Here is a 12,402-nt window from a genome sequence, read left to right as displayed (position 1 = left end):
TTTTCCCGAAGCCGGGAGAACGGCGCCCGGCATCACGATTGTAGTGATGCCGGGTGCCGCGAGCGGACAGCCGCGCGGGGGGGGGGGGAGGGTTAGGTTTAGGGCTCCCGGGGGGGACTTAGGGTTAGGCACCCCCCTGGGAGGGTTAGGGTTAGGTTAGGGGGAGGGAGGGTTAGGGTTAGGCACCCCCGGGGGGGACATAGGGTTAGGCACCCCCCCGGGGGACTTAGGTTTAGGCAGCTGGGAAGGGGGTGGTTAGGTACTTAGAGGGGGATTAGGGTTAGGCACTTGGGGGGGAAGTTAGGGTTAGGCACCCCTAAGGAGGGTTAGGCGGGTTAGGTTAGGTTAGTGGATACTTACCTATCCACGATCGGGATTTCCAGCGCTGTCGGGCTTCCGCTGCGTCGCATTCTGCTCCTGTCGGGCTGCCACTGACGGGAATTTCATACCCATTCCGTTATTGGAGTATCTCATAAATTGCTTATATCTTGTTGGTTTCATACACAACCATTTCTAGAGTTTACAGAGAATGGTATGCAAATAAGTGTTACACAGAAGAGCATCTCTGAACACTTTGCACAGGTAACCTTGAAGTGGGCAGAAGACCACACAAAGCTCCACTCCTGTCAGCTAAGAACAGGAAACTGAGGCTACTGTAGACACAGGATCACAAAAATGGACAGGTTTAACTTTTCTGTCAATAGTTCAGGCTGATGGTGTATTGGAGTGTGGAATATTTTCTTGGCACACATTAGTCCCTTTCATATCAATTGAGCATTTTTTAAATACCACAGCCTGCTGTTGTTGCTGAGCCTATGCATCCCTTTATGACCACAGACTTCCCATCTTCTAATGGCTATTTCCTGCAGGACAGCACGCCATGTCACACAGCATATGCCATCTCAAGCTCAAAAGTACAATTAATTCAATGTATTTCAATGGTCTCCACAGTCACCAGATCTAAATCCAGTAAATCACATTTTGGGAAGTGGTGGAACAGGAGGATGTGCACAAATTTTCAGTCTTTGCATGATGCCATATTATTAACATGGACATAACTTTTAAGGGATGTTTCATGCCACAAAGAAGGTAGACTGCTCTGGGGGCAAAGTGGGTCCCAACCATTACTAGGAAGGGGTACTTAATAAACTGGCTATTAAGTTTATAAAGGGTAATGTAAATAATAAAAATCGGAAGAATGTTGAAATATTAAAATAATATAAATGTTAGTTATTGCTTTAATAAAGATAAAAAAAATTAACTATTCGGTGTACAGAAAACGTATGTGGCTTAACTAAATATAGAAAACATCATAGACTCCTGTGATTGATAATTATTTTCCACATAAGAGTTTCTACACTTAAAGAGGATCAGTTTATTGACACCTAAGGGGGAATTCAAGTAGTCGCGATAAATATAAACTTTTCGTGCGTTAACTTATCACCCGTTAATTTAACTTTTTGTCTGTATGCGAGCTCCCATCTACGCACAATTCAATTCAAAAAGTTGTATTCTGGCACTTGCGTGTTAATCCTTGCAGGTTTTACACTCTAGAAGTAGAGTGTACCTAAAAAAAAAAAAAAAAAAAAAAAGGCAAACATATAGGAAAATAGTATAGAAGTCTATTATACCCCTTTTCCACCTAAATTCCGGGTCTGACCCGGAGTTGGAACAAAGTTCCTATCCGGATCAGACCCGGAATTTTGCCGGCGCCGACTCGGGATATTTCCGAGTCAGCGCCGCCGACACCGCAGTCGGGTCTGCATAGACCCGGCTTTTGCGGAGTGAAAGTGGTCGCTTGGAGATGACGTCATCTCCAAGCGCCACTGAAGCCGGACCAATCGGCCGGCTAGCAGCGCACTCCAGGTCATCGTGACCTGGAGTGCGCTGTTCTCACAGTAGGGTTTCACGGGCTACGCCCGTGTTAAACCCTGCTAGTTTCCTGGGTTGGATTGCTGGGTCACTCGACCCGGCGATCCAACTCTCTCCCCTTTTAAACCAGGGAGCTGCCCGGGTTAACCCTTCAAAAACCCGGGTGTTAGCTCCGGTGTAAAAGGGGTATTAGTGTAAAAGTATTTGGGGTTCTTAAGTTGTGTCAATGGCTATTCTGAGCAAATACTTGTGTCATTTTAAGCCACTTTAAAAAAAAAAAAAACCTTCAAAATACACCGTGTTATAACACCCATCTGCAATCTTAAAAACACCTGTTCCATTCATACAGCACCCCATATACCTGTCCCACATCAATTGACCAATTTTTCTGCACTTTGCACATTATTGGCCAAATTAAGCTAATTAAAAAAAAATATTGTTGCCTAATTGGTCATTATGGGATGGTAATAGGGATTTTCCCCATCTTTTCACCTGCTCATGAGGAGGTGAATAGAAATTTGCGTTAAATCGTATGAAGAATTATCACGTGTTAACTTGCGGGTGATTGAATAGTGCACTTTTTTTTTTTTTCCAACTGCTATTCAGTAGCGGATTTACCGCTAGGCTACCAAAGCGGGCGCTTAGGGCCCGGCGTATCCCAGGGGGCCCGCAGCATCGGCAGCTTACACCAGGGCCCGCAGCAAGGAAGGGGTCGGCAGCCAAGCAGTACTGTCACACTGATTCATTATTATAGTATTCTGAGGCTAACAGCTGGCTGTAAGGAAGGAGAAGCAGTTCTGGGTGGAGGACAGGAGAGTGGCTTCTCCCCTTCTTATCGCTCTACCTGTCACTAGTATGCCCGAGACCCAGCCTCCTCTTCTGTCTATTATATAGTCACCACTCCTATCCCTGAATGCTGCCCGAGACCACGCCCCCTAATGGCAAGACCGCCCCTTCCCCATGTGTCCCCGCCCCTCATATGTCTATTCTATAGTCACTTTCGACCCTCCTATCCGTGAACAATGCCCGAGACCACGCCCTCTAACACGAGACCCCGCCCCGTTTCTGTTTAGCCCAGTGTCTCTCTCCTTCAGTTCTTCCTTTCCTGTGCCTTTGAGACCAGCAGGGATCACACAGATCCTGAGGTAAGTGCTAGTGCCATCTGGGGGCGGGGTGGTATATGTATATAATGGGGAGGGGTGTATTATAATTTTTTTTTGGGGGGGGTTGGAATGTGCTTTAATTCTATCTGTGGTGGGGGTGTATTAATGTAATGTGTGTGTGGGGGGGTGTATTGATATTCTGTATGTGTAAGAGGTGTATTTATACACCTGATTTGTTTTATAACTTATATGTGGGTTACCAATGTTCTCTGCTTTATATAGCCCTTACTGGCTACTGCGACACTCTCTGCATTATATAGCGCTCATTGTGACACACTGCATTATATGGTGCTTACTGTTATGCTCTCTGCATTATATGGCGCTTACTGTGACGCTCTCTGCATTATATGGCGCTGACTGTGACGCTCTCTGCATTATATGACACTCACTATAACACTCTGCATTATATTGTGCTCGCTGTGACACTCTCTGCATTAGATTGTGCTCACTGCGATGAACTCTGCATTATATGGTGCTCACTGCAACGCTCTGCATTGTATTGCGCTCACTGCAATGCTTTCTGCATTACTAGGCAGTCTTTGTGATATTTTCTGCATTTATATGGTTGTCACTGTGAAGCTTTCTGCATTATATGAGACTTCACTACAAGACCACACCTCTTTTTTTGGTTGTGCTTCTTTGGCGCACACATTGGGACTGATTCAGACCAGGTCGCAAGCGCTGTGCGTTCGCAACCGGGTCGATGGTAGGCCAGTGCGCATGACGGAGCCGGCTCCGTCGTGCGCAAGCGCAGGACCCGGATAGCGACGGGCAATCCGTCGCTCCGGGTCTCGTACCAAAGGGGGCGTGCTGTCGATGTTGAGAGACAGCACGCCCCCTTTGGTGGGCGGGCCGGGGGCGTGGCTGCCCAGACGGAGGCGTTCCCATGGGAACATCTACCGTCTGGGGCCGGCCCCACTGACATCACAAGTGATGTCAGTGGGAGAGTTTTCGGCTCTGTTTGAGCCGAAAGCTCTCTGGGGCTTGCGGCAACGGGAACCTACCACAAGGGTCTTGTCGCAAGCCCGATGGTCGCGATGGTCTTGACCATCGCGACCATCTTCCTGGCCGCTCGCTATAGCTGGGTGGTTACCCACAGCTATGTGAGCGGCCGGGAGGCCGCTCTAAAAAAACAGAAGGCCAGCCCTGATTCAGAGCGAACGCTCTGTCAGAGCGTCCGGTCAGAGCGTCCGGCTCTGAATCAGGGCCATGGGCCCTGATTCAGACCCGCTCTCGAGCACTGAGCGTTCGCAAGCGGGTCGATGGTGCCCTAGTGCGCATGCGCACGACGGAGGGAGCTCCGTCGTGCGCATACGCGAGACCAGAATAACGACGGGGTAGCCGTTGTTATGGGTCTCGCACCAAAGGGGGCGTGCTGTCGATGGTGATTGACAGCACGCCCCCTTTGGTGGGCGTGCCGGGGGCGTGGCTGCCAGACGGAGGGTCTGGGTCCTGCCCCACTGACATCACTAGTGATGTCAGTGGAAGTGCTTTTGGCTCTGATAGAGCCAAAATCACTCCAGGGCTTGCGGTCTCCGAGACCCTACCGCAGGATCTCGTCGCAAGCCCGATGGTCGCGATGGTCTTGACCATCGTGACTATCATCATGGACGCTCGCATAAGTTGTGGGTGGTAACCCACAGCTATGCGAGCGTCCAAACGACCGGACGGGAAAAAAAAAAAAACACGCCCTGATTCAGAGCGGGCGCTCATTCAGAGTGTCCAGCTCTGAATCAGGCCCATAGTCCCTTGCTTGCAGTGGGGTGGGTTCCCCAAAACATATTGTTGCACCCACTCACATATTGTCCCACCACTCACTAGTTCTGCCGGTATGCACTCGGGATGCCGACGGTCTAAGTGCCGACCGTCGGCATCCCGACTGTCTAATCCCTGCAAAGGTCTAATGACAGGCACCGAAATCCAGACGCCTGTCATTTTACATACACCGGGAGCCCGACGCCCAGCATCACGATCGAAGGGAAGCCAGGCGCGGATAGCCGCGGGGGTGGGGGGGGGGTGGGTTAGGTTAGGGACTCCCAGGGGAGATTTAGGGTTAGGCAGCCCGCCAGGAGGGTTAGGGTTAGGCACCCCCCGGGAGACTTAGGTTTAGGCTGCAGGGAAGGGGGGGGTTAAGTTTAGGCACTTATCGGGGGGGTTAGCATTCGGCACTTGGGGGTACGGTTATGGTTAGGCACCCCTAAAGGAGGGTTAGGGTAGGGAATTAGGTTAGCGGTACTTACCTTAATTAGCATTCGGGATCTTCACCCCTGCCAGGCTTCCGCTGTCGGGATTTGAACCGCCGGCCGCAGAACAGAATCATACTTCCGTTCTGCCACTGCGGTGACAGGGCTGTTTATTTGAGTGTCCGTGTGCATTTTTACTTCCGGGCCCCAGCAGACTGTCAGCTCATCAGTTCTGGACAGGTGACGGGTGCTGCTCTGTCTCCTCTCCTGCTCTCCACTGTGTTGTCTGCCTTCATGTGACGTTACAGAGAGAGGGGGAAGCCGAGAAGATAGAAGTTGAGGTGCGCTGCCTCCCAAAGTGGATAGCAGAGTATAAAGTGAGGTGCATCTGCTGCCTTTGATTCTGCTGGGGGAAGGGGGAGGTGGCGCATGTGTGGGGTTTGTGGCACCTGCCAGTGTGGGGGGGAGGCAGGGTGTTTTGGGCCGGCAACACCCCTACCCCCTCATCACACTGGCAGGCACCCTTACTGATTCCAGCTTTCACCTACATTCACCTGCTACAATTGGGTAGTTGGGGGTGGTGTGCGTGCAGTCCGGGGGTGTGGGGGGGGGGGGGTTAACCTGGCACATAAGTTACTGTAGACATAAGTTCCTCTCTGTAATATCCACATATCTGAAAATGTTCCAGTCTTGGGAAGGAGGGGCGGGGATTAGGCATACACTGAATGACTGGTGGGGTGGGGGGATTTGGCATATGCACACTGACTGGGAGGGGAATTGTTTGAAGAAGGGGGGCCCCAAATTTGTATCTTGCTTAGGGCCCTATGACGCCTAAATCCGCCTCTGCTGCTATTCAATCTTATGCATTTTAATGCACAGAAACGGATTATCACAGCCATTCCCCCCCCTGTGATGCATAGATTGTTTACCTGTGCATACTGTTACTGCCAAGGGCATCAGATAAGCAAACAAAAACGGTTCCAGTAGTTTTCAAAAATGTATAAGGTTTATTATTCAGAAGCATTAAAACAGACTCATTACTTTGCATGCCCCTCTCTTACACACATCTGTGGTAAGCCAATGAATTCATCAGCAATTTAAATTCTGTGTATCACTGTGCCCCACGCATAATGGGTGCCTTTTGAGAGCAAAAAAATTTGGCAAATTTTATAAAAATTAGATGGTACATCAAACTCCAACCCATTATATAGGCTCCTAATATGACGTAAATGTATTTGCAAATACAACAAACAATTCACACTTTTTAAAAAAAATTCTAAGTGACTTTATTAGAGGCATACATATATTGTTTTGCCAGTTCTACATGTTTTATCGTCCTGAGGTAGTAGTATGGACATGAATACCTTAATTCCCATAACTGTTCTACAAGAAATGCATGGGTGGATCAATAGTGCATATAATGTTGAGCGTAGTTTATCTTTACCTCTTTCAAAGCCAGCAACATTTTAAGTCATGTATGTCCCATTATGCCTACAAGTACAATGTCCACGTAAACTGACAAGACACAAAGCTTGTAGAATAAAGGGTGGGGGACTTTTGGGAAACACATATGCACTAAGTTTAGGTCTGATAAGCTGTTTTCAATATTATGGCCCCAATTAGATAATTGTCTGTCAATATATGATCGTCTCTATGGGGGTGCTGCCAAAGACAATGGGTATAAGTGAACAAGAAAAGGGAGCAGAAAGAATTGTCTCTTTGTTGGCGCACATATAGGGAAAAGAAAATTTGGTATCAAAATTAAAAAATTACTTTTATTATGTATATATTAAAAAATCTCACTTCGCCTGTTTAGTTAAATATTCCCTAAAAATTAAAAAGGAGACATATATCGTAATCGATCCTTTGAAAAAGCCACTAGCGAAATGCGCATCGGACCTCTCTGAGGGTCTCTCTGTGCGTGCAAAGATATTATGCCTATTATGGCTTCAACAAATGACCAACCAAACAATTGCAATCAATATAGCATTCATTGTCAGTACAACAGATGCATTATAGCAGCGAATGTGACTGCAACTAACTCCATCTGTGATCGCAGATTCTCTATGTATTGCAATTAATATAGCATTCAATGTCAGTACAACAGATGCATAGCAGCGAATGTGACTGCAATTAACCCTATCTGTGATCGTAGACTTCTTCTGTATTGCAATCAATATAGCATTCATTGTTAGTGCAACAGATGCATTATAGCAGCGAATGTGACTGCAATTAACTCCATCTGTGATCGGAGATTTCCTATGTATATGAGACATTAAGGGACATTAATACTTGTATTGTCTGTTTGTGTTAATATATGATAAAGGTAATAATGAATATACACGGAGACATAAAGGCAACTCAATATCGCTACATAGAAATAACATACTGATGGATTTCTGCTTAAACGTGCAGGTAATCTAAAATGATAGCTTATTGGACTGCTATCAATACCTGGTGTGACATCGATGTTTTTGACCACAGTAAGATAATTGATTCCATTGACACACAAAGGCAATTCAATATTGCTACATAGAAGTAACATATTGATGGATTTCTGCTTTAATATGCAGGTAATCTAACATGATAGCTTATTAGACTGCTATCAGTACCTGGTGTGTGACATCGATGTTTTTGACCACAGTAAGATAATTTGCAGGGATTGATCGATGTAAAAACTTTATTTAAAAAGATATCTAAATATCAGAGACACATTCATCTATATACAAAGACAACTTAAATACCAACAAAGCAACATTTGGATTAATGATTTAATGGGCACAACATCGATTTTTCAGTTGCGGATATTATAGAAGATACAAAGTTGCTGAGACTTTAAAAGCAACTGAATCTGCTACAATTGGATTCAAACCAAACACTGCCATTTGTCGTGACTTATGACAAAGTGACTGTAGTTTTTTTGGTTTTTTTACTGCAGCAACATAATCTGCAGAGATGAATCGATGTATCAATGTTGCTCATTTTTAGGGATCTATTTGCCTACATACAGAGGCAACCTTAATATCAGTATAGTGATGAGTGGTTCATTGATATATTCGGTATAACATCGATGTTTTGAATCTGGCAATATAACCTGTAAATGTTTAAGTGATATAAAGTTGCAGATAGTATAGAAGCAGCTCTATAAAGATATTTAAATATCAGGGACGTATTCGCCTATACATAAAGGTAATCTTAATACCAATAAAGTGATGATTGGACCAATGATTTAATGGGCATAACATCGATTTTTTTATTTCAGCGATACAACTCTCAAACGATAATTGATAGTAAACGGCTGATACTATATAAGATACAAAGCTGCTGATATTTCAACAACTGAATCTGTAATATTGAGATTCAAATTGAATACTGCTATTTATCGAGATTTATGATAAAGTGGCTGTAGTGTTTTTTTTTTTTTTTGACTGCAGTAATATAATCTGCAGGTATTAATCGACGTACAAGCGTTGCGCAACATCAGGGATCTATTTGCCTATTTATAGAGGCAACCCAAACATTTGTATAGCGATAATTGGACCAATGATTTAATCGGCATAACATCGATGTTTTGAATATAATTTGTAAATGTTAATTGATATGAAGGTGCCGATATTATAGAAGCAGCTGAATCTGCAACATGTGGAGTATCATCTACAAATTTTTATAGATTATACAAATTATATACTGTGGGAGTTCACATAGGAGATCCAAGATATGGATCAATAACAGACGTATAATTTAAACTATATCCGATCACTAGAAGATATTGATTAATAAACCCATTAAAGAGAAGACCCTCAGTTTAATTTTAATTCTAATTTCTTCTTTCTCTATATATTTTAATACTTCGCCGCTTTATTTCCCTAGAGAGGTGATATATATTATAATACATATCTAATAAAAGTTATGTTATAAGTAATTTGTAACCAATCGACTTGTGCACCGATATACTACCTCTTTTTTTCTTTTTCCTTGTTGTATCTATATATCGTAATATTGTTATTGAAATTAAATTATTAATTTATAATAGATTTATAATACACTTTTGATAATACGACACTATAAATTGTATAGTATAAGTAGACTAGTCGTGATCTAATTTTACACTTTCCTTCCACATATCAGTCTGATTATGTAATTTCAGACAATATTCAATTTTTAATAACACACTGCCATCTATTGGCTAAATAAATATTGGTGAAAGGCAAATTATTGAATAATATTGAACGGCCACGATCATAAAAGGACACAGACAACTGTTTTATTAATAATTTAATTTCAATAACAATATTATGATATATGTTTCCTTTTTAATTTTTATGGAATATTTTACTAAACAGGCGAAGTGAGATTTTTTAATATATACATGATAAAAGTTATTTTTTAATTTTGATTCCAAATTTTTTTTTTCCCTATATGTGCACCAACAAAGAGACAATTCTTTCTTCTCTCTTTTCAAAGACACAAAGCTTGCATTTTTTCTCCTTTTGATTCGGTCATTTCTACCTTTGTTCTTGTATTTGTGTATTTGTATCTCAAGGTCAGCTTTTACATTTTCTTTGTCTAGCCCCCCATAATTTGTATTTCACTTATTCCACTGCCTCTTATGTATTTTGCGGTATCTGCTGTTGCTTCTGTTTCGGTATGTCTCTACTCTGAAATCTGAATGACACCAATTAATTTCTGATTTGCGGTTATTAGATATTAAATCTACATTTTTAGGTTCCTTTTTAGATATAGAAGGGTGAGGTGTGAGAACACCTAACAGTCAGTGGTTTACAGTAGCCATACACCAGCTAATTCCTCCAAGCAGCTGGATCTCTGTCAGATTTGACCACACAGGTAAACTGAATGACTGTATCCAATAGAGCAGCATTATTGCAAGAAATGACCATTAATACAGCCAATGATGACTGCATAGCCTGTCAGACTCTCTATTCTGAATCTAAGTCCACTATGGTACTGCAACTACATTTATCTCCTGTGTTGATTTATATTTGCCTCATGGTGTGTTTTTTTTTTTTTTTTCTGTAATTCATACATACTATACTTTTTAGCTAATTACATCATCTTAAGTGCCCATATTTTCCAACAAAAGCTGGTATTCTATTAGCCACGTAAATTTTTCTTGAGAAATAAAAACCCTAGCTTTTAAAGCAATTTTCAACCGATGGTCATTATCGGGCTATCCAGTTACTGTAGAGCTTGTTTTCTTTGCAAAAAAAAATGACCCATTTTCGTCTGAAAACACACAGGGTCCATCATGAAACCTGTGCGTTATCGGGATTGCAGCAGCCAAAAAGGGGCTGATTTCGGGGATTTTGTTTAGCCTGTCTGAGGCAATTTTCGGGTCTAACTGGATAGCCCCCACCAGATCAATTAGCAGTGGCAAATTACCGCTACTAATAGCATACCGGCCTAAAAGTTCTTCTGCAATAATTGTTACTTTCCAATCCATCCTCTGTGCTTTATTTCTCTAATTTGAACGCAATCTAATTCTCTCACTGTATCATTTTACAGGAAATTCAACACCGTCATGAATTGGCAAACTCGATTTCTTCTTACCTTATCAAACCAGTACAGCGGATAACAAAATACCAGCTTCTCCTGAAGGTATGCTTCTTCCAATAAAAATGTAAATGCACTTTGAAGCATTTGTTAGGATACTCTTATTAAACAATTTAATTGAGAAAAATAAATATGCATTTTCATTTTATATCGGTAACATTGTTTAGAGGATTCTAGTTTATATATTTATACATACAAAAATATTTTATATGACCCTTTAACATAGATGTTTACATTTTAAAATGTTCTATGTTTACAATTTAGAAATGTTAGGGAATGGCTAAAAAAGAAAAAAAACACACTACGATTTAATTTACAGTACATCTACACTATTGGTTCATGGATCATTAAATGGTCTATAGATTTCAGAGGTCATGATGATGATGATGAGAGGGGATACTTGTGTTTCCTTCATGTGAGAATCTGGGTCTTGTGAAAAAAACAAATAATTTTTGCCTGCACCTGTGGTATCAGAGCAACACATAAAATACAAAAAACTACGTAGAAAAAAAGTTTTTTAAAAAGATTATTAAAAAATGTGAAAAAGAGTGGTATTCCTGCAAACTATAGAAGTTTCAGAATGGAATTCATTTTTCTCATTCATCCAATCTGGGGGACACGAGGTATGGACATCGGAAATCGATAGTTAGCAACTGTCGATTTTAAATACCTTTTCCATTGAATACCGGGTTTGCGGTGGTTGCCAGCCATAGGATGCTGCTTTAAATGCACATCTGATTGCTGAATGTTACAAATGACCTGCGAACACGCGTTCTGTACGCATGCGCAAAGCTCCATTTATGATGTGATTGGCTAGTGGCCATCGTGTCGCATGTTTTGATGTCGGAAGGTCAGCAACCATTCAATGCCAGGATTCCGATGTCCACCCACTGACACTGCTTACCATGGGTAACTGGAAGGTACCAATAGAAGCTTCTCCCCTCTACCGTTCCTGATCTTCAGTGTTCTTTAAGTGCCCAAGGATGCTGTGTTTCCTTACTGGGGCTTCCTTGCAGCCCCATCTCTTTTTAGTGTTAGACTTGTTTTATTTGTGATTTTTTTTGTTTGTTTATTTTTACTAAGGGATGTGTGCTGCTAGGTGCAGAAAATCAGTGGCAGCTGAGCAGTGAGGTTTCCGGCCTCTACCCTAAAGGTCCGCAGGACCTGCTGGGGAGTGAACTCCATTCAGTGCCCCAGTTCTTCTGCATGAGTCTCAGCTTGGCAGACAGTCTGGACCCACAGTTGGCTGGTGCTATCTTCCTTGTAGAGGGTGCAGTTAGCTGCGTCGGCATCTTGCCAGATTTTTCCGACAGTTCCCCTCTTCTTAGAGGAGCAGTGCGTGTGTAGACAGACAGCCTGGGAAATGGCTACACTGAGCGATTTCCGTCTTGCAGTCAAGCTCACAGTGGTGTTTGTGCTAGCAGGAGAGAGAGAGTCGGGGGAAGGAGTGTGCTAAGGTTTCTAATACTCATCTGGGCTGGCCCACTTTTTTTTTTTTATCAACAGGTCAGTGTTTTTCCTGCTTTAATGTTTTTTTCAGAGCGTTCTAATCCCCCTGCTGTCTCTGTCTTGGGACAGGAGAGGTGACTTTGCCCAGGTCTGCACTTTGAGTC

At 42.9% G+C, this 12,402-nt stretch overlaps 1 protein-coding gene across 6 annotated transcripts in view; it reads left to right on the top strand.

The window, feature by feature from the left end:
• The window catches only part of TRIO (trio Rho guanine nucleotide exchange factor), a 496,865-nt gene that overhangs the window by 219,020 nt on the left and 265,443 nt on the right, over positions 1-12,402 (top strand). For all 6 annotated transcript variants that reach the window (XR_015869672.1, XR_015869673.1, XM_088445727.1 and 3 more), the window contains exon 28: positions 10,742-10,834. Coding sequence is in view for 4 of the 6 variants with exons in the window: in XM_088445727.1 (XP_088301853.1) it covers positions 10,742-10,834 (93 nt within the window). In the remaining 2 variants the exon portion in view is untranslated. The remainder of the gene's footprint in view (positions 1-10,741; positions 10,835-12,402) is intronic.

Source organism: Taudactylus pleione, unplaced genomic scaffold (genome assembly GCF_031769625.1).
Source record: "Taudactylus pleione unplaced genomic scaffold, aTauple2 ptg000386l, whole genome shotgun sequence".
In the NCBI taxonomy this organism is placed as follows: Eukaryota; Metazoa; Chordata; class Amphibia; order Anura; family Myobatrachidae; genus Taudactylus; species Taudactylus pleione.
This window is presented reverse-complemented; position numbering and strand designations above follow the sequence as displayed.